Raw genomic sequence first — 22,673 nt, 5'->3', positions numbered from 1 at the left:
TGACAGGGGACAGGGACAATGACAGGGACAGGGACAGGGAGCAGAGGATCCGGTGAGGGGACAGCGACAGTGACAATGACAGGGACAGGGACAGCGACAGGGACAGGGAGCAGAGGATCCGGTGAGGGGACAGCGACAGTGACAATGACAGGGACAGGGACGGGGACAGGGACAGGGACAGGGACAAGGAGCAGAGGAACCGGTGAGGGGACAGCGACAGGGACAGGGACAGCGACAGGGACAGGGAGCAGAGGATCCGGTGAGGGGACAGCGACAGGGACAGGGATGGGGACAGGGACAGGGATGGGGACAGGGACAGGGAGCAGAGGATCCGGTGAGGGGACAGTGACAATGACAGGGACAGGGACAATGACAGGGACAGGGATGGGGACAGGGACAGGGATGGGGACAGGGACAGGGAGCAGAGGATCCGGTGAGGGGACAGGGACAGTGACAATGACAGGGACATGGACAGCGACAGGGACAGGGACAATGACAGGGACAGGGACAGCGACAGGGACAGGGAGCAGAGGATCCGGTGAGGGGACAGCGACAGGGACAGGATGGGGACAGGGACAGGGGACAGGGACAAGGAGCAGAGGATCCGGTGAGGGGACAGCGACAGCGACAGGGATGGGGACAGCAACAGCGACATCAGGGTGGGGACAGGGACAGGGAGCAGAGGAACCGGTGAGGGGACAGGGACAATGACAGGGATGGGGACAGCGACAGGGACAGGGGACAGGGACAGGGAGCAGAGAAACCGGTGAGGGGACAGCGACAGCGACAATGACAGGGACAGCGACAGGGACAAGGAGCAGAGGAACCGGTGAGGGGACAGGGACAGCGACAATGACAGGGACAGCGACAGGGACAAGGAGCAGAGGAACCGGTGAGGGGACAGCGACAATGACAGGGATGGGGACAGGGACGGGGACAGGGACAGGGACAGGGTGGGGACATCAGGGTGGGGACAAGGGTGGGCCCCTCCTCGGGGATTTTTGTGCTCAGACCCCCCTCACTGTGAATTTTTGGATTGTTGTGCTCAGACCCCCCTCATTGAGGATTTTTGGGATTTTTGGGCTCGGGACCCCCCCCTCACCCCCCTTTTCCCGCAGGGACAAGGCCGCTGTCCCCCCCCCGTGTCACCTGAACCCCCTGGCGCTGCTGCAGGCCCTGGACCAGGTGCTGCCCCCCCAGAGCATCCTGGTGGCCGACGGAGGCGACTTCGTAGCCACGGCCGCCTACACCGTGCGGCCACGGCGGCCACTGGCCTGGCTGGACCCTGGTACGGCCACCCCGGGGGGGGGACACCTGGGGACACCTGGGGACACCTGGGGACAGCTTGGGGACAGCATGGGGACACCTGGGGACATGGCCACCCCCGGGGGGGGACACCTGGGGACACGAGGGGACAGCTTGGGGACAGCATGGGGACATGGCCACACCCTGCAGGGACACGTGGGGACACGGCCAGCGTGGTGGCACTGATGTCCCCGCTGTCCCCGGTGTGGTGGCACTGATGTCCCCTGTGTCCCCTGTGTCCCCCGTGTCCCCGTGTGGTGTCACTGATGTCCCCGTGTGGTGGCACTGATGTCCCCGGTGTGGTGGCACTGATGTCCCCCGTGTCCCCGGTGTGGTGACACTGATGTCCCCGGTGTGGTGGCACTGATGGTCCCCCGTGTCCCCGGTGTGGTGTCACTGATGTCCCCGGTGTGGTGTCACTGATGTCCCCTGTGTCCCCCGTGTCCCCGGTGTGGTGTCACTGATGTCCCCTGTGTCCCCCGTGTCCCCGGTGTGGTGTCACTGATGTCCCCGGTGTGGTGGCACTGATGTCCCCCGTGTCCCCCTGTGTCCCCGGTGTGGTGGCACTGATGTCCCCTGTGTCCCCGGTGTGGTGTCACTGATGTCCCCCGTGTCCCCCGTGTCCCCACAGGTCCCTTTGGCACTCTGGGCGTGGGTGGAGGATTCGCCCTCGGGGCCAAACTCTGCCGGCCCGAGGCTGAGGTGACAACGGGGACAGTGGGGGGACAGCGGGGACAGTGGGGGGACACTGGGGGATTGGGGACATTGAGGGATTGGGGACATTGGGGGACAACGGGGACATGGGGATGTTGGGGACATGGGGACATTGGGGGGACACTGGGGGTGATATTGGGAGGACATTGGATTGGGGACATTGGGGAGGATATTGGGGACAATGGGAGGGACATGAGGACAATGGGGACATTGGGGACATTGGGAATGGGGGGGCAATATGGGGACAAAGGGACACTGGGGACAACGGCGACATTGGGGACATGGGGACACATTGGGGACAAGGGGACATTGGGGGATTGGGGACATTGGGGACATTGAGGGGGGATGTGAGGTGACACTGGGGACACTGGGAGGGCCGGAGGGTCCCCAGGGCCACCCTCTGGGGACACAGGTGACATTTGGGGGACATTGCCAGGTGTGGGTCCTGTACGGGGACGGCTCGCTGGGCTTCAGCCTCATGGAGTTCGACACCTTTCGTGCGCCACAAGGTCACTGTCACTGTCATTGTCACCTGGCACTGTCACCTGTCCTGTCACTCTTCCTGTCACTGTCATTGTCACTGTCACATTATTGTCACCTGTCCCTGTCCCTGTCCCAGCTGTCCCCACTGTCCCCAGTTGTGTCCCCACTGTCCCTGTCGCTGTCCCCCGTTTGTGTCACCTCTGTCCCTGTCCCCACGTCCCCTTTATGTCCCCGCTGTCGCTGTCCCGGTGTGTCGCTGTCACTGTCCCGGTTGTGTCCCTGCTGTCACTGTCGCTGTCACTGTCCCCGTGTCCCCGCTGTCCCCGCTGTCCCCGCTGTCCCGCTGTCGCTGTCCTGGTGTGTCACTGTCACCGTCGCTGTCGCTGTCCCGGTTGTGTCACCGCTGTCGCTGTCCCGGTGTGTCCCCGCTGTCACTGTCACCGTCGCTGTCGCTGTCGCTGTCCCCGTGTCCCCGCTGTCGCTGTCCCCCGCTGTCGCTGTCCCCGTGTCCCCGTGTCCCCGCTGTCACTGTCACTGTTGCTGGTCGCTGTCGCTGTCCCGGTGTGTCCGGTGTGTCCCCGCTGTCGCTGTCGCTGTCCCCCGTGTCCCGGTGTGTCCGGTGTGTCACTGTCACCGGTCGCTGTCGCTGTCCCCGTGTCCCCGCTGTCGCTGTCGCTGTCGCTGTCCCCGTGTCCCCGCTGTCACTGTCACCGTCGCTGTCGCTGTCCCCGTGTCCCGGTGTGTCCGGTGTGTCACTGTCGCTGTCGCTGTCGCTGTCACTGTCGCTGTCGCTGTCACTGTCACGTCGCTGTCACTGTCGCTGTCGCTGTCACTGTCACCGTCGCTGTCACTGTCACTGTCGCTGTCGCTGTCACTGTCACCGTCGCTGTCGCTGTCCCCGTGTCCCGGTGTGTCCGGTGTGTCACTGTCACTGTCACTGTCGCCGTCGCTGTCCGCAGGTCGCGGTGATCGCTCTGGTTGGGAACGACGCCGGCTGGACCCAGATCAGCCGCGAGCAGCTCCCCCTGCTGGGCAGCGCCGTGGGCTGCAGGCTCAGCTACAGCGGTGAGTGACCACTGAGTGACCACTGACCACTGAGTGACCACTGACCAACTGACCACTGACCAACTGACCACTGACCACTGACCAACTGACCACTGAGTGACCCTGAGTGACCACTGAGTGACCACCTGACCACTGAGTGACCACTGACCAACTGACCACTGACCACTGAGTGACCACTGACCACTGACCACTGAGTGACCACTGACCACTGAGTGACCACTGAGTGACCACTGACCAACTGACCACTGACCACTGAGTGACCCTGAGTGACCACTGACGAGTGATTGAAGGGACACTGAGGGGACCCCAGTGGTGACAGCGCCACCCCCACTGTCCCTGTGCCACCCCGTGGTGACAGTGACAATGACACCCCCAGGGTGACAATGCCACCCCTGACAATCCCACCCCATGGTGACAATGCCACCCCCAGGGTGACACTGCCACTCCCCCCACCCCCCAGGGTGACACTGCCACCCCTGTGACGGTGACAATGGTACCCCCAGGGTGACAATGCCACCTCCAGGGTGACACTGCCACTCCCTCCACCCCCATGGTGACAATGCCACCCCTGTGTCCCCCAGATTACCACGCGGTGGCGACAGCGCTGGGAGGCCGAGGCTTCATCCTGGACAGCCCTGGGGACACCGGGGACAAAACTGGGGACAGCAGGGACAGCGCTGGGGACATCCAGGACAGGCTGGTGGCCGTGCTGAGGGCGGCACAGGCCGAGTGTCACCGAGGCCACCCCGTGCTCGTCAACGCCCTCCTGGGCCCCAGCGACTTCCGGGAGGGCTCCGTGTCCGTCTGAGCGTCCCCGAGGGCCACCAAATGTCACCGAGGGCCACCAAATGTCACCGAGGGCCACCGAGGGCCACCAAATGTCACCGAGGGCCACCGAGGGTCACCGAGGGCCACCAAATGTCACCAAATGTCACCGAGGGTCCCCGAGGGTCACCGAGGGCCACCAAATGTCACCGAGGGTCACCAGGTGTCACCAAATGTCACCAAGGGTCACCAAATGTCACCGAGGGCCACCAAGGGTCACCAAATGTCACCAAGGGCCACCGAGGGCCACCAAGGGTCACCAAATGTCCCCGAGGGCCACCAAGGGTCACCGAGGGCCACCAAGGGTCACCGAGGTTCACCAAGGGTCCCCGAGGGTCACCAAATGTCACCAGGTGTCACCGAGGGGCCACCAAGGGTCACCGAGGGCCACCGAGGTTCACCAAATGTCATCGAGTGTCACCAAGGGTCACCAAAGGTCACCGAGGGCCACCAAATGTCACCAGGTGTCACCAAATGTCACCCAATGTCCCCAAGTGTCCCCAAGAGTCACTGAGTGTCACCAGAGTGTCCCCAGAGTGACCCCAGGGGGTGGCAGGTGACACTTTGGGCACTGTCCCCAACCCCACGTGACACTCTGGGGACACTCTGGGCCCTGCCACCCCCCCTTGGGGACATTTTGGTGACACTGGGAGCACTTTGGGGGACACTCTGGGGACACTCTGGGCAGTGCCACCCCCCCCTTGGGGACACTGTGGTGACACTTTTGGGGACACTTTGGGGATTGTCCCCACCCCACCTTGGTGACACTTTTGGGACATTTTGGGGACATTTTGGGGACATTTGGGCAGTGCCACCCCCGTGGGAATAAAGAGCCGCGTCCTTTATTTGGTGACAATTTGGGGACAGTGACAAAGGGGGGGAGGGGGACAAATTTTGGGGGAAATTTGGGGGAATTTTGGGGAAAATTTGGACTTTTGGGGGGAATTTTGGGTGGATTTGGGGATATTTTGTGGGGGTTTTTGGATTTTTAGGGGGAGGATTTTGGGGGGAAATTTGGGATTTTTGGGTGGATTTGGGGGATTTTTTTGGTGGGAATTTTTTGATTTTTTGGGGGGGATTTTTGGGTGGATTTTGGGGGAAATTTTGGGAATTTTGGGGGGGAATTTAGGGATTTTAAAGGGAAAAATTGGTGGATTTAGAGAAAAAAATTTTTGTGGGAAATTTTGATTTTTTGGGGGGATTTTCGGTGGAATTTGGGGATTTTTGAGAGGAATTTTGGGGAAAAAATTGGGAATTTTGGGGGAAATTTGGGGATTTTGGGGGGGAATTTTAGGGATTTTTCGGGAGGAATTTTGAGGGAATTTTTTTTTATTTTTGAGGGGTTTGGAGATTTTTGTGGGAATTTTGGGTGGATTTTGGGGATTTTTGAGAGGAATTTTGGGGAAAATTTGGGATTTTTGGGGAGGGAATTTGGGTCAATTTGGGAGATTTTTTTGCAGAATTTTTTTTTTTTTTTTTTTTTGGGAGAACGTTTGGATTTTTTGGGGTAGATTTTGGGATTTTTTTCCAGGATTTTTTTTTTTATTTTTGGGGGGTGTTTTGGGGAGGGGATTTGGGTGAATTCGGGAGATTTTTTGTAGAAATTTTTCGATTTTTTGGGGAGAAACGCTTGGATTTTTGGGTAAATTTTGGGATTTTTTTACAGTAATTTTTTTTATTATTTTTTTGGGGGGATTTTGGGGAGGGGATTTGGGGGATTTGGGGCTCGATGTCCCCCCGGTGTCCCCCCGGTGTCACAGCCCCACGTCCGGGGCGTTGTCCCCAGCTCCCGCTCCAGCTCCCGGATCAGGGCATCGAAATCCTTCAGGGTCAGCCGGGACCCCGGGCCCCGAATCCGGCCCCAAATGTGACCCCAAATCCGACCCCGGCCCCAAATCCGGCCCCAAATCCGACCCCGACCCCAAATCCGACCCCAAATCCGGCCCCAAATCCGGCCCCAAATGTGACCCCCAAATCCGATCCCAAATCCGACCCCAAATGTGACCCCGACCCCAAATCTGACCCCAAATGTGACCCCAAATCCGACCCCAAATGTGACCCCGACCCCAAATCCGACCCCAAATCCGACCCCAAATGTGACCCCGACCCCAAATCCGGCCCCAAATGTGACCCCAAATCCGACCCCAGGCCCCAAATCCGGCCCCAAATCCGACCCCCGACCCCAAATCCGACCCCAAATCCGGCCCCAAATGTGACCCCAAATCCGACCCCAAATGTGACCCCAAATCCGACCCCAAATCCAGCCCTGACCCCAAATCTGGCCCTGACCCCAAACCCAAATCGGGCCCAAAATCCTTTCCTGACCCCGAATCTGACCCCAAATCCAGCCCCGACCCCAAATGTGACCTCAAATCCGACCCCAAATGTGACCTCGGCCCCAAATCCGACCCCGGCCCCAAATCCGGCCCCAAACCCAAATCTGACCCCAAATCCGGCCCCAAATCTGCCCCCAAACCCAAATCTGCCCCCAAACCCAAATCTGGCCCTGACCCCAAACCCAAATCGGGCCCAAAATCCTTTCCTGACCCCGAATCTGACCCCAAAATCCGGCCCTGACCCCAAATCCGTCCCCAAATTCAACCTCAAACCCAAATCCAGCCCCGACCCCAAATCCAGCCCCAAATCTGACCCCGACCCCAAATCCCTTCCTGACGCCAAATCCGGCCCCGACCCCAAATCCGACCCCAAATCCAGCCCCAAATTCAACCTCAAACCCAAATCCAGCCCCGACCCCAATCCCTTCCTGACCCCAAATCCGGCCCCGACCCCAAATCTGACCCCAAATCCGGCCCTGGACCCAAATCGGGCCCAAAATCCCTTCCTGACCCCAAATGCGACCCCAAATCCAGCCCTGACCCCAAATCTGACCCCAAACCCAAATCTGACCCCAAATCCTGCCCCGACCCCAAATCCGGCCCCTGCCCCAAATTCGATCCCAAACCCAAATCAAGCCCCAAATCTGCCCCTGACCCTCAAATTCGACCCCAAACTCAAATCCCACTCCGACCCCAAACCCAAATCCAGCCCCGACCCCAAACCCTGCCCGGACCCCAAATCCGGCCCCGATCCCAAATCTGACCCCAAACCCAAATCTGACCCCAGATCCGACCCCAAATCCCGCCCCGACCCCAAACCCAAATCCGACCCCAAATCCGCCCCCCACCCCAAATCCCCAGCAAGGTTTGGGGGCCGGTTTTGGGGCGGGATTTGGGTCGGGTTTTGGGGCGGGATTTGGGTCGGGTTTTGGGGCGGGGGTTTGGGTCGGGATTTGGGACGGGGTTTGGGACGAGTTTTGGGATGGGATTTGGGGCGGTTTTAGGGGGTTTTGGGCGGATTTTGGGGCAGGATTGGTGGGATTTGGGATGGATTTTGGGATGGATTTTGGGGCGGGTTTTGGGGGATTGGGGATGGAATTTGGGGCAGGATTTGGGAGGGGTTTTGGGACAGGACTGGCGGGTTTTGGGATGGGTTTTGGGGCGGGTTTTGGGGGATTTGGGATGGGTTTGGGGGCAGGATTTGGGATGGGTTTTGGGATCGGTTCTGGGATGGGATTTGGGGCAGTTTTGGGGGGATTTGGGATGGGATTTGGGGCTGGTTTTGGGGGATTTGGGATCGGTTCTGGGATGGAATTTGGGATGAGATTTGGGGCGGGTTTTGGGGGGTTTGGGGCGGGTTTGGGGGGGGTTTGGGGCAGTTTTGGGGGCGGGTTTTGGGGGTTTTGGGGCGGGTTTTGGGGTGGGTTTTGGGGCGGTTTGGGGGGCGGGTTTTGGGGGGTTTGGGGCGGGTTTTGGGGCAGTTTTTGGGGCGGGTTTTTGGGGGTTTTGGGGCGGGTTTTGGGGCGGGTTTTGGGGCAGTTTTGGGGGGGGTTTGGGGCAGTTTTTGGGGCAGTTTTTGGGGCGTTTTTGGGGCAGTTTTTGGGGGGTTTGGGGCAGTTTTTGGGGCAGTTTTTGGGGCGGGTTTTGGGGCGGTTTTTGGGGCAGTTTTGGGGGGGTTTGGGGCAGTTTTTGGGGCGGTTTTTGGGGCGCTCTGTCCCCGGCGCTGTCCCCGCGGGTCGCACACGCTCCAATCCCCCGCGTAGCGATTGCTGGGGGGGCTCTCGGGACCCCTCGGTCGCCACCGGGCCACCACGGGGGGGTCACCCTGGGCCACCACGGGGGGGTCCACCCTGGGCCACCACGGGGGGGTCACCCTGGGCTACCACGGGGGGGTCACCCTGGGCTACCACGGGGGGGTCACCCTGGGCCACCACGGGGGTCACCCTGGGCCACCACGGGGGGGGTCGCCCCCGGGGGCTCTGGGCCCACGCCGGCAGCGGGGGCGCTGCAGGGACAGAAAAGGGACCCGGGATCAGTGGGGGAGGGGTCCCTGATACCTGCCCAGGTGTGTCCCCCGCCCCCAGCACCTGCCCAGGTGTGTCCCCCTGACCCTCCCCAGGTGTTCCCTCCCCCATCCAGGTGTCCCCACCCCCATCCAGGTGTGTCCCCTCTCCAGGTGTGTCCCCCCCCTTGTCACCTCCCCAGGTTTCCCTTCCCCCACCCAGGTGTGTCGCCTCCCCAGGTGTGTCCCCTCACCTGGCCACACCCTCAGCAGGTAATGCAGCACCTCCAGGTGCCTGTTTGAAATCCACCCCCTCCGTCCTCATGCCGTCCTGGGGGGCGCTTCCCGGGCTCACCTGTGCAGGTGTGCGGGGGCAGCAGCACGGGCCCGAAGGCACAGGGCCAGGTTGTGCGGGGCCCATGCGGTTCCAGCGCTGCAGGGCGGCCACCAGGCTCAGGTGGGCCAGGAGCCGCCCCAGGGTGGCCTGGGGACACCGGGGACAGCGCCACCGTCAGCGAGGGTGGCACCTGAGGGAGCGCTCACCTGTGCTCACCTGAGTGCTCACCTGTGCTCACCTGAGTGCTCACCTGAGTGAACACTCACCTGAGTGCTCACCTGAGTGAATGCTCACCTGAGCGCTCACCTGGGCAGTCCCATTCTCTTTCCCATTCCTTATCCCCAGCCCTATTCCCCATTGTCCCCATCCCCATTCCCACCCCAATCCCAATCCCACATTCCCAATTTCCCCATTCCCACAATCCCAATCCCACCCCAATTCCAATCCCATTCCCAATCCCATTCACCTTCCCTCCCCATTCACCAATCCCAATCCCATTCCCAATCCTAATCCTCTTCCCATTCCCACAACCCCAATCCCAACCCCAATCCCATTCCCCATTCTCCCATTCCCCCATTCCCCAATCCCATTCCCAATCCCATTCCCAATCCTCTTCCCCATTCCCAATCCCCAATCCCAATCCCACCCCATTCCCAATCCCATTCCCCATTCCCATCCCATATTCCCAATCCAATCCCATTCTCCATTCCCACTCCCACCCTCTCCGGGGGTCTCAGGCACTCCAGCCCCCATTCCCATCCCATATTCCCAATCCCAATCCCATTCCCACCCCATTTCCCCATTCACAATTCCAATCCCATTCCCACAATCCCATTCCCCAACCCCACTCCCACTCCCACCCTCTCTGGGGTCTCAGGCATTCCAATCCCCCATTCCCAATCCCAATCCCCTTCCCCAATCCCACCCTATTCCCCCTCCCACCCTTCTCTCCGGGGGTCTCAGGCACTCCAGCAGGGCTCTGGGGTCTCTTTTTTGGGATTTTTGGGATTTCTGGGCCATGGCCTCGAGCACCGAGCGCTGCAGCCGGGGCGGAACCAGCGGGGACGGCAACTCCCGCAGGAAATCCTTCAGGACCCCTGGAGAAACGGGGACCCAGTTTGGGGTCAGGATCCCAGTTTGGGGTCAGGATCCCAGTTTGGGACCAGGGATCCCAGTTTGGGGTCAGGGATCTCAGTTTGGGGTCAGGGATCCCAGTTTGGGGTCAGGGACTGGGGCCCAGGGCAACTCCCGCAGGAAATCCTTCAGGACCCCTGGAGAAACGGGACCCAGTTTGGGGTCCCAGTCTGGGGTCAGGGATCCCAGTTTGGGGTCAGGGGTCCCAGTCTGGGGTCAGGGATTCCAGTTTAGGACCAGGATCCCAGTTTGGGACCAGGGATCCCAGTCTGGGGTCAGGGATCCCAGTTTGGGGTCAGGGATCCCAGTTTGGGGTCAGGGATCCCAGTTTGGGACCAGGGATCCCAGTTTGGGGTCAGGATCCCAGTTTGGGACCAGGGATCCCAGTTTGGGGTCAGGGATCCCAGTTTGGGGTCAGGGGTCCCAGTTTGGGGTCAGGATCCCAGTTTGGGGTCAGGATCCCGTTTTTTTATACTGGGATCCCATTTTCGGTATTGGAATCCCCCTTTTCACCCCCAAAATCCCCCAAAGCGTCCCCAAGGTGTCCCTGGATGCCTCCAGGTGTCCCCACATGTCCCCAAAGTGTCCCCAGATGCCATCAAGGTGTCCCCCAGGTGTTCCCAGGTATCCCCCAGCTGTGCCCAGCTTTCCCCAGCTGTCCTCCAGGTGTGCCCAGGTGTCCCCAGTTGTGCCCAGGTGTTCCCAGCTGTGCCCAAGGTGTCCCCCAGGTGTGCCCAGGTGTCCCCAGGTATCCCCAGGTGTCCCCCAGGTGTCCCCAGGTATCCCCAGGTATCCCCAGCTGTCCCCCAGGTGTCCCCCAGGTGTCCCCAGGTGTCCCCCAGGTGTCCCCCAGGTATCCCCAGGTGTCCCCAGCTGTCCCCCAGGTGTCCCCAGCTGTCCCCAGCTGTCCCCAGGTATCCCCAGGTGTCCCCCAGGTGTCCCCAGGTGTCCCCAGGTGTCCCCAGGTATCCCCAGGTATCCCCAGCTGTCCCCAGGTATCCCCAGGTGTGCCCAGGTATCCCCAGCTGTCCCCAGGTGTCCCCAGCTGTCCCCCAGGTGTCCCCCAGGTATCCCCAGGTGTCCCCAGCTGTCCCCCAGGTGTCCCCAGGTGTCCCCCAGGTGTGCCCTCACCTGTGACCACGTTGATGTCAGGCCACTCACTGGGGCTCAGGCTCACGGCCGCGCTGTCGCTCTCGAACGCCGCCCGCAGCCTCCTCCTGGCCACGGCCGAGCCACAGAGCCGGTACAGGCCCTCCACCTGTGGGCTACTGAACGTCACCAATGGGCTACTGAGCACAGCTGGGCTACTGAACGTCACCAATGGGCTACTGACCACAGCTGGGCTACTGAACGTCACCAATGGGCTACTGACCACAGCTGGGCTACTGAACGTCACAACTGGGCTACTGACCACAGCTGGGCTACTGAACGTCACTAACGGGCTACTGACCACCTGTGGGCTACTGAACGTCACAACTGGGCTACTGACCACCAATGGGCTACTGAACGTCACCAACGGACTACTGAACGTCACCAGTGGGCTACTGACCACCTGTGGGCTACTGAACGTCACCAACGGGCTACTGACCACCTGTGGGCTACTGAACGTCACCAACGGGCTACTGAACGTCACCAGTGGGCTACTGAACGTCACCAGTGGGCTACTGACCACAACTGGGCTACTGAACGTCACCAACGGGCTACTGAACGTCACCAGTGGGCTACTGACCACCTGTGGGCTACTGAACGTCACCAGTGGGCTACTGACCACCTGTGGGCTACTGAACGTCACCAACGGGCTACTGACCACAACTGGGCTACTGACCACCTGTGGGCTACTGAACGTCACCAATGGGCTACTGAACGTCACCAATGGGCTACTGACCACAACTGGGCTACTGACCACGTGTGGGCTACTGAACGTCACCAATGGGCTACTGAACGTCACCAATGGGCTACTGACCACAGCTGGGCTACTGAACGTCACTAATGGGCTACTGAACGTCACCAATGGGCTACTGACCACAGCTGGGCTACTGAACGTCACCAATGGGCTACTGAACGTCACCAATGGGCTACTGACCACAACTGGGCTACTGACCACGTGTGGGCTACTGAACGTCACCAATGGGCTACTGAACGTCACCAATGGGCTACTGACCACAGCTGGGCTACTGAACGTCACTAATGGGCTACTGAACGTCACCAATGGGCTACTGACCACAGCTGGGCTACTGAACGTCACCAATGGGCTACTGACCACCTGTGGGCTACTGAACGTCACTAATGGGCTACTGACCACCTGTGGGCTACTGACCACAGCTGGGCTACTGCTGGTCACAACTGGGCTACTGATGGTCACAGTATGGCCACTGGTCACAGTCTGGTCACTCAGGGTCACTCAGTGGTCACTCATTGGTCACTCATTGGTCAGTGGTCACTGTGGTCACTCAGTGGTCAGTGGTCACTCAGTGTCACTCATTGGTCACTCAGCGGTCACTCAGTGGTCAGTGGTCACTCAGTGGTCACTCAGTGGTCACTGTGGTCACTCATTGGTCACTCGTGGTCACTGTGGTCACTCAGTGGTCACTCAGTGGTCACTCATTGGTCACTCAGTGGTCAGTGGTCACTCATGGTCACTCAGTGGTCACTCAGTGGTCACTCAGGGTCACTCATTGGTCACTCAGTGGTCAGTGGTCACTCAGGGTCACTCAGTGGTCAGTGGTCACTCAGTGGTCACTCATTGGTCACTCATGGTCACTCACCCTCAGCCCACGCCGCTCGATCTCCCCCACACATTTGTCCACGATCAGCGGGGCCCGCCCGGGCCGCCCCTCCCGCTCCAGCAGCGCCCCCAGATCCGCCCCGAACACGCGGGGACCGACCGGAACCGGAACCGGAACCGGAACCCGAACCGGAACCGGAACCCGAACCGGAACCGGAACCGGAACCGGAACCAGGGCCAGCACAGAGAACAGAACACCCCGGGGACGGAGCCGCAGGGCCAGGGACTGCCTGGGGCCACCTGCGACAGACAGACAGACAGACATCAGGGGGACAGAGGGACATCAGGGACAGACAGACAGATCAGGGACAGACAGACGGACACCAGGGACTGCCTGGGGCCACCTGCGACAGACAGACAGACAGACAGAGGGACATCAGGGACAGACAGACGGACAGATCAGGGACAGACAGACGGACAGAGGGACATCAGGGACAGACAGACACATCAGGGACAGACAGACAGACAGACACCAGGGACAGACAGACGGACATCAGGGGGACAGAGGGACACCAGGGACAGCCAGCCAGCCATGGGGACAGACAGACAGACGGACACCTGGGACAGAGGGACACCAGGGACAGACAGACAGACAATCAGGGACAGACAGACAGACAATCAGGGACAGCCATGGGGACAGAGGGACACCCGGACACCAAAGGGCGGGAATTTCCCACCGTGACCCCCCCGAGCCCCCCCAAAAATCCCTGAAACCCCAAAACACCAAAAAAAACCCCAAAACCCCCCCAAAATCCCCCAAAAACCTCAAAAAAAACCCCAAAATCTCCAAAACCCTCCCAAAAAATCCCAAAACTCCCCCAAATCCCTTCAGAGATTCTCCCCAGCCCCACAGCTCCGTGTCCCACCAGGTGAATCCTGGCCCGGGCCGAGCCAGACCAGCACGGCCGCGCTGATTTGGGATATCCCAAACCCCAAAACTCCCAAAAAACCCCAAAAATTCCCAATAAAAACTCCAAAAAACCCCAAAAATTAAAAAAAACAAACAATACCCCCCAAATTACCTTCAAAGACGCTCCCCAGCCCCACAGCTCCGTGTCCCAGCAGGTGAATCCTGGCCCGGGCCGAGCCAGGCCAGCACGGCCGCACTGATTTAGGATCTCCCATACCCCAAAACTCCCAAAATTCCCCAAAAATCCCCCAAAATACCTTCAAAGACGCTCTCCAGGCGCACAGCTCCGTGTCCCAGCAGGCGGCTCCGGCGGCCCGGGCCGAGCCAGGCCAGCACGGCCACGCTGAGCAGCCCGGCCCGGTCCAGCTCCAGGTTGAAGCTGTGGCCCAAACGCACGAGTTCGGCCCCTCCCGGCAGCGGCGAGGTCCGGGCTCGGCCCTTCCCGTCCACGTGAAGGACGAAAAAAATTCTCTCCGGCCACGCTGGGGTTAAAGCTCGGAACTGGACATTGAGGAGTCCGGACAGGGAGGAGGAGGAGGAGGAGGAGGAGGAGGAAGGGGGGATTGAGGGGGTCCAGTAAGGGCGGAACGAGCCCAAATCCAAATCGGGACTTCCAGGAGGATTTGTAGGAGATTCGGGAGTTCCGGCACTTCCAGGACCTGCGGAACGGCCGGGACTTCCAGGACCCCTGGATTTCCTGGACTTCCAGGACCTCCAGAACTCCCGGAATCTCCAGAACCCTCGAGACCCCCGAGACTTCCAGGACCTCCAGAACCCTCGAGACTCCCAGGACCCCCAAGACCTCCAGAACCTCCAGAACCCCCAAGACCCCAGAGAATCCCAGGACCTTCGGGACTTCGAGAACTTCCAGAACCCCCGGGACCCCCGGGACCTCTGGAACCTCCAGACCCCCCGAGACTCCCGAGACTTCCTGGACCGTCGGGACTTCCAGAACTTCCCGGACCTCCAAACCCCCGGGACCCCCAAGACTTTAAGGATCTCCAGAACCCCCAGAACCCCTGAGATTTCCAGGACCTCCAGGAACCCCGGGACCTCCAGGACTTCCAGAACTCCTGAGACCCCCAAGATTTCCAGAACCTCCAGGACCTCCAGAACTCCCGAGACCCCCGAGACTTCCAGGAATTCTAGGACCTCCAAGACCCCGGAGAACCCTGAGACCCCCGGGACTTCCAGGACCCCCAGAACCCCCAAGACCCCCGAGACCTCCAGAACCTTCAGGACCCCCGAGACCTCCAGAACCCCCGGGACCCCTGAGACTTCCAGGACCCCCAGAATCCCCGAGACCCCCAAGACCTCCAGAACCTCCAAGACCCCCGAGACTTTCAGGACCTTCGGGACTTCCAGAACCTCCAGAACCCCCAAGACCCCCCGAGACTCCCAAGACCTTCGGGACTTCCAGGACCTCCAAAACTCCCAGGACCCCCAAGACCTCCAGAACCCCCAGAACCCCCGAGACCCCCGAGACTTCCAGAACCTTCGGGACTTCCAGGACCTCCAGGCCCCCCGGCCGGGCCGGGCAGTTCGGGGCAGTGGCCGTGGCTGCGGTTCCCGGTGCGGGCGGCTCCGGCTCCGGCTCCGGCTCCGGGCAGTGCCCAGGCCACGCTGCTGTCCAGGTGGTACCGGCTGATGACGTTCCGGGATTCCAGATGTTGGCATTCCAGATGTTGGCATTCCAGATGTTGGGTTTGGCCCCCGCGGGATTCTCAAGCTCAGTTTCCGTCTCAGCTCCGGGAGTTTTTTCATCTTCAGCGAAAGGCGCCGAACCGGACCCGGGGGGCGAAGTTTGGGGAGGGGGCGGCTCGGGCTGGGGGGTGAGGAGGGGGCTGGAGGTGTCCCTGTGGGGAGGGGGGGGACACGGGTCAGGGGGGAGGGGGCGCTGGGAGCACTGGGGGTGGGGCTTGGGGGGAAACTGGGAATGGTGGGGAAGGAATTAAGGGGAACTGGGAGGGCCGGGAGCAGAACTGGGAATGATGGGGAGGGGGGCTTGGGGGCACTGGGAATGGTGGGGAGGGGTCTGGGGGCAGTGGGAATAGTGGGGAGGGGATTAGAGGGGGAACTGGGGGCACTGGGGGTGGGACTGGGGGGGACTGGGAATGGTGGGGAGGGGGCTCGGGGGGAATTGGGAGGGCCAGGGGCAGAACTGGGAGCACTGGGAATGGTGGGGAGGGGATTTTGGGGGAACTGGGGCTACTGGGAATGGTGGGGAGGGGGCTAAGGGGCACTGGGAAGGCCGGGGGCAGCATTGGGAGCACTGGGAATGGTGGGGAGGGGGCTCGGGGGATACTGGGAATGATGGGGAGGGGGCTCGGGGGGGAACTGGGAATGGTGGGGAGGGGACTCTGGGGAGACTGGGAATGATGGGGAGGGGGCTCGGGGGGAATTGGGAGGGCCAGGGGCAGAACTGGGAACACTGGGAATGGTGGGGAGGGGATTTTGGGGGAACTGGGGGCTACTGGGAATGGTGGGGAGGGGGGCTCGGGGGATACTGGGAATGATGGGGAGGGGGCTCGGGGGGAACTGGGGATACTGGGAAGGGTGACCCGGACTCAGGACAATGTCCCCTCCCCCCGCTCTGTCCCCTCCCTCACCCTCCTCTTCCTCCTCCTCCTCCTCCTCCTCCGTTGTCCCCACATTTCGGGGGGCTCCCCCCCTCTGCTCCTCCTCCTCCTCCTCGGGGATGGGGTTGTACCAGATGTCGCCTCCCTTGTCGCCCTCCCTGGTGGCCCTGGTGGCCCTGGTGGCCCTGGTGGGCCCTGGTGGCGCTGGTGTCGTGTGTCCCCTTGGTGGCCAGCAGCCAGCTCCGGCTGCTGCGCTCCAGGCTCTGCAGGTACGAGCCGGGCCCGGGGGGTCTCCCAGGACCCCCCCCCAAATTCGGGGAGCCCCTCCCGGACTCGGCCTCGCTCCCCTCGGGCTCCGCGCCTCGGTTTTGGGGGCGCTCGGAGAGATTTGGGGGAGCCCCGAGGCGATTTTGGGGATCCCCGGAAAGGTTTTGGGGCTCCTTGTGCTGATTTTGGGGTGCCCCGAGGCGATTTTGGGGATCCCCGAAGAGATTTTGGGGCTCCTCGAAAAGTTTTTTGGGATCCCCGAAGTTATTTTGGGGCTCCTTGTGCTCATTTTGGGGTTCCCCGGAAAGATTTTGGGGTGCCCCGAAGCGATTTTGGGGATCCCCGTGGCGGTTTTGGGGCTCTCCGAGGTGATTTTGGGGCTCATCGAAGCGATTTTTGGGATCCTCGAAGCGATTTTGGGGCTCCCTGCAGCGATTTTGGGGTTCCCCGAAGTTATTTTGGGGCTCTCCGAGGCGATTTTGGGGTTCCTCGAGATGATTTTGGGGCTCCTCGTGCCGATTTCGGGGCTCCCTTCGAAGATTTTGGGGCTCCCTTTGATGATTTCGGGGCTCCCCGCGGCGATTTTTGGGATCCCCTCGGTGATTTTGGGGCTCTCCGAGGCGATTTTGGGGTTCCTCGAGATGATTTTGGGGCTCCCTTTGCCGATTTTGGGGCTCCTCGCTCCGACCGGACCCCCCTGAAACCCCAAAAGGGACCCCAAAAATGAGGGGGGGGGGAGGGGAGGGGTCATTTGGGGGTGGGGGGGGTCCCTGATTTTTGGGGTGGGGGTCCCATCCTGATTTTTGGGGGGTCCCATCCTGAGGGTGGGGGTTCCTTTTTTTGGGGGTGTGGGGGGTGTCGTTTTTGGGGGAGGGGGTCCCATTCCCGAAATTTCCCCATTCCCGAATTTTCCCATTCCCGCGGGTCCCATCCTGGGAATTTCCCTTTTAGGGGAAAATTTGGGGGAAATTTGGGGTCCCATTCCCGAATTCTCCCCCTCCCCACCCCCCCCTTCCCCAAATTTCCCCTTTTCCCCCTTTTTCTCTCCCCAAATTTCCCCTTCCTCCCCCCTTTTTTCCCCAAATCTCCCTTTTTCCCCCAAATTTCCCCTTTTTTTGCCCAAATCTCCCCTTTTTTCCCCCTTTTTTCCCCCAAACCTCCCCATTTTTCCCAAAATCTCCCTTTTTTCCCAAAATCTCTCTTTTCCCCCCAAATTTCCTCTTTCCCCTCCTTTTTCTCCCCAAATTTCCCCATTTTTCCCCAAATCTCCCCCTTTTTAACCCCAAACCACCCATTTTTTCCCAAAATCTCCCTTTTCCCCCCAAATTTCCCCTTTTTTTTGGCCATATTTCCCCTTTCCCCCCCCCTTTTTTCCCCCAAATTTCCCCTTTTTTTCCCAAAATCTCCCTTTTTTTGCCCAAATTTCCCCTTTTTTTGCCCAAATCTCCCCTTTTTTTCCCCCAAACCTCCCAATTTTTCCCCAAACCTCCCCTTTTTTTCCCAAAATCTCCCTTTTCCCCCAAATTTCCCCATTTTTTCCCAAAATCTCCTTTTTTCCCCCCCAAATTTCCCCTTTTTTTTCCCAAATCTCCCCTTTTTTCCCCCTTTTTTCCCCCAAATTTCCCCATTTTTTCCCAAAATCTCCCTTTTTCCCCCCAAATTTCCCCTTTTTTTGGCCATATTTCCCCTCCCCCCCCTTTTTCCCCCAAAACCTCCCCATTTTTTCCCAAAATCTTCCCATTTTTTCCCAAAATCTCCCTTTTCCCCCCAAATTTCCCCTTTTTTTGCCCAAATCTCCCCTTTTTTTCCCCCCAAACCTCCCCATTTTTCCCCAAACCTCCCCTTTTTTTCCCAAAATCTCCCTTTTCCCCCAAATTTCCCCATTTTTTCCCAAAATCTCCTTTTTTCCCCCCCAAATTTCCCCTTTTTTTGGCCATATTTCCCCTTTTTCCCCCCCTTTTTTCCCCCAAATTTCCCCATTTTTTTCCCAAAATCTCCTTTTCTCCCCCAAACCTCCCATTTTTTCCCAAAATCTCCCTTTTTCCCCCCCAAATTTCCCGTTACCTGCTCCCTGGGCCTGGCGGCGCGGCCGGAGCCGGGACAGAGCGCGGCGCAGCAGCGGCTCCGCCATCCCCGCCGCGGACTTTGGGGGGAATTTTTGGGGAGAAATTCCGGGAAATTTGGGGAAATTTCAATTTTTTTTTTTTTTTTGGGGAATTCAGAGGGAAAGGCCCCGGGGCGGCGGCGGCGCCATCCCGGGACGGCCGCGAATTCCTGGGATAATTCAATTCCTGGGATAATCGAATTCAATTCCTGCCGCGGGCAGCGCTGCCGGGAGCTGTAGTCCGGAACGGGAGGGACGGGCGGCAACATCTGGATCGGGGGGGGTTCCACATCTGGATCGGGGCTAGAGACCCCCGGAATGGGAATTTCCACATCTGGAATGGGGGGGGATTCACATCTGGATCGGGGTTTGGGACTCCTGGAATGGTGGAAGGAATTCCTGGAGCGGATCCAGGCGGAGGCCGGAACGGGACAGAGAGGCGGCAACATCTGGATCGGGGAACGGGGGTTCCACATCTGGATCGGGGCTAGAGACCCCCGGAATGGGAAATTTCCACATCTGGAATGGGGGGATTCACATCTGGATCGGGGTTTGGGACTCCTGGAATTGGGGGGGGGGGAGGAATTCCTGGAGCGGATCCAGGCGGAGTCCGGAACGGCGCGGACAGGCGGCAACATCTGGATCGGGGAACGGGGTGGTTCCACATCTGGATCGGGTTTTCCACATCTGGATCGGGGCTAGAGACCCCCGGAATGGAAATTTCCACATCTGGAATGGGGGGAATTCACAGCTTGGATCGGGGTTTGGGACTCCTGGAATTGGGGGGGGGGGAGGAATTCCTGGAGCGGATCCAGGCGGAGTCCGGAACGGCGCGGACGGGCGGCAACATCTGGATCGGGGAACGGGGGGTTCCACATCTGGATCGGGGCTAGAGACCCCCGGAATGGAAATTTCCACATCTGGAATCGGGGTTTGAACTCCTGGAATTGGGGGGGAAGAAATTCCTGGAGCGGATCCAGGCGGAGGTCGGAACGGGAGGGAGAGGCCGGAACATCTGGGGCGGGGGGAAGTTCACATCTGGATCGGGGTTTTTCACATCTGGGATGGGTTACGGAGCCCTGGAATGGGGGAATTCACATCTGGAATGGGGGAATTCACATCTGGAATCGGGGTTTGGGACTCCTGGAATTGGGGAGGGAGGAATTTCTGGAGCGGATCCAGCAGGAGGCCGGAACGGGACAGAGAGGCGGCAACATCTGGATCGGGGGAGGCTCCGCATCTGGATCGGGGCTAGAGACCCCCGGAATGGGAATTTCCACATCTGGAATGGGGGGATTCACATCTGGATCGGGGTTTGGGACTCCTGGAATTGGGGAGGGGGGGGGGAGGAATTCCTGGAGCGGATCCAGGCGGAGTCGGGAATGGCGGGGAGGGGCGGAACATCTGGATTTGGGGGTGGATTTCACATCTGGATCGGGGCTAGAGACCCCTGGGATGGGAATTTCCACATCTGGAATCGGGTTTGAACTCCTGGAATGGGGGGAAGGAATTCCTGGAGCGGATCCAGGCGGAGTCGGGAAGTGGGGAAAACATCTGGGGGGGGGGGGTGGTTTCACATCTGGAATGGGGGAATTCACATCTGGGTACAGCATTTAAAAAAAAAAAAAAAAAAGAAAAAAGAAAATCTGCCCCCCCCAAAAAAAGTTTAAAAAAGGGAAAATCAAGTTAAAAATGAAATAAAAATAAAAAAAAAATGAAATGAAATGAAATGAAATAAAATAAAATGAAATAAAATGAAATAAAGTAAATAAAATAAAATAAAACAAAATAAAATAAAATGAAATTAAATGAAATAAAGTAAAATAAAATAAAAATAAAAATAAAATAAAAATAAAAAATAAAATAAAAATAAAATAAAATAAAATAAAATAAAATAAAGTAAAATAAATAAAATAAAACAAAAATAAAAAAAATAAAATAAAATCAAAGTAAAATAAAATAAAATAAAGTAAAATAAAATAAAATAAAATAAAATAAAATAAAATCTGGCAGCCCTGAGGCGGGGGAAGATTTTGATTTTTTTTCCGATTTTTTTTTAAATTTTTTATTTTTTTAGGGGGATTTTTGGAGATTTTTGCCATTGCTCAATTAAAATTTGATCATAATTAAATTAAATAAAAATGAAATCCAATGAAATCAAAATTAATCCAAATAAATCAAATGAAATAAAAATTAGATTAAAAAATTAAATCAAATTAAATCAAAGTAGATCAAATTAAATCGAATTAATCCAAATTAAATCCAAATTAAATCCAAATAAATCCAAAATAAATCCAAATTAAATCCAAATAAATCAAATAAATCCAAATAAATCCAAATTAAATCCAAATTAAATCCGAATTAAATCAAAACGTCAAAAATGAAAATGATAAAATTAAACACAATTAATAAAATTTTTTTTTTTCAATCAAATTTTGATTTTTCATTTTTTTGGCCTTGAACAATCGTCCAAAATAATTAAAAAAAGGAAAAAAAAAAAAAAAGAAAAGCGCGAAATTTGAGCCGAAATTTGCGGAAATGCGGGAGGAAGCGACGGCGCCGCCCCCGCGCGGATTTTGGGTAAAAAAAAACCCAAAAAAGGGGAAATGAGAGCGGGGGGGGGAGGGGCCGAGGAGGATTTGGGGTGAGAAAAATAAAAATAAAAATAAAAAAAAAAAAAAAAAATTCAAATTCTCAACTCGGGGGAGCCCGAGCGGAGCCGGGGCCCGAAATTCGGGTGGGGAGAAAAATTGGGGGGAAAAATTCAAAATTTGGGGGGAAAATTTCAAAATTCGGGATTTAAACCCAAAAATTTAGGGATTTAAAGCCAAAATTGGGGATTTAAAGCCAAAAATTGGGAGGAAAAAAATTCAAAATTCGGGCTGGGACCAAAAATTGGGGGGAAAAATTCAAAATTTTGGGAGAAAAATTCAAAATTTTGGGATTTAAAACCAAAAATTTGGGGGCGGAAAAATTCAAAATTGGGGTGAAAAATTCAAAATTTGGGATTTAAAACCAAAAATTGGGGATTTAAAACCAAAAATCCGGGATTTAAATCCAAAAATGTGGGGATTTTATGAAAAAATTTGGGATTTGTAGGCAAAGATTTGGGGCCTAGATTAAAAAAAAAAAAAAAAAAAAAAAAAGAGAGATTTTTATCCAAAATTCGGGATTTAAACCCAAAAATTTAGGGATTTAAAGCCAAAAATTGGGAGGAAAAATTCAAAATTTTGGGAGAAAAATTCAAAATTTTGGGATTTAAAACCAAAATTTGGGGGCGAAAAATTCAAAATTGGGGGAGAAAAATCAAAATTTGGATTTAAACCCAAAAATTTGGGGATTTAACCAAAAATCCGGGATTTAAATCCAAAAATGTGGGATTTTATGAAAAAATTTGGGATTTGTAGGCAAAGATTTGGGGCCTAGATTAAAAAAAAAAAAAAAAAAAGAGATTTTTATCCAAAAATTCGGGATTTAAACACAAAAAATCGGGGATTTTATTAAAAAAAATTGGGATTTTTAGACAAAAATTTGGGATTTTTAGGCAAAAATTTGAATTTAAACCCAAAAATTCGGGATTTAAACCCAAAAATTCGGGATTTAAACAGAAAAATTTGGGGGTTTTATTAAAAAAAAAAAAAAAAAGGGATTTTTAGCCAAAAATTGGATTTTTAGGCAAAAATTCGGGATTGGAACTCAAGAATTTGAGATTTAAACCCAAAAATTCGGATCGAAATCCAAAAATTTGGGATTTTTTATTAAAAAATTTGGGGTTTTTTAGGCAAAAATTTGGGATTTAAACCAAAAAATTGGGGGATTTTATCCAA

The 22,673-nt window shown here is 56.8% G+C and overlaps 2 protein-coding genes across 2 annotated transcripts; one reads left to right on the top strand and one right to left on the bottom strand.

The window, feature by feature from the left end:
- Positions 1–467: 467 nt before the first annotated feature.
- LOC148220658 (2-hydroxyacyl-CoA lyase 2-like) lies at positions 468–4,502 on the top strand. The gene is given in 7 exon segments (XM_088154921.1): positions 468–538; positions 1,119–1,288; positions 1,937–2,007; positions 2,456–2,512; positions 2,514–2,528; positions 3,462–3,567; positions 4,149–4,502. Coding segments are annotated over 7 exon segments (717 nt in total). The 3' UTR covers positions 4,376–4,502.
- Positions 4,503–8,548: 4,046 nt separating this feature from the next.
- Positions 8,549–19,387, bottom strand: LOC148220657 (uncharacterized). Its single transcript, XM_088154919.1, is given in 10 exon segments — positions 8,549–8,733; positions 9,016–9,214; positions 10,010–10,164; positions 11,333–11,459; positions 12,967–13,226; positions 14,154–14,555; positions 15,392–15,561; positions 15,563–15,752; positions 16,506–17,439; positions 18,807–19,387. Coding segments are annotated over 10 exon segments (3,138 nt in total). The 5' UTR covers positions 19,323–19,387.
- Between the last annotated feature and the right edge of the window lie 3,286 nt (positions 19,388–22,673).

The sequence above is a fragment of the Sturnus vulgaris genome, chromosome 33, assembly GCF_052056855.1.
Source record: "Sturnus vulgaris isolate bStuVul1 chromosome 33, bStuVul1.hap1, whole genome shotgun sequence".
NCBI lineage: Eukaryota > Metazoa > Chordata > Aves > Passeriformes > Sturnidae > Sturnus > Sturnus vulgaris.
The sequence above is the reverse complement of the archived record's forward strand: the minus strand, read 5'-3'. Positions and strand labels throughout refer to the sequence as shown.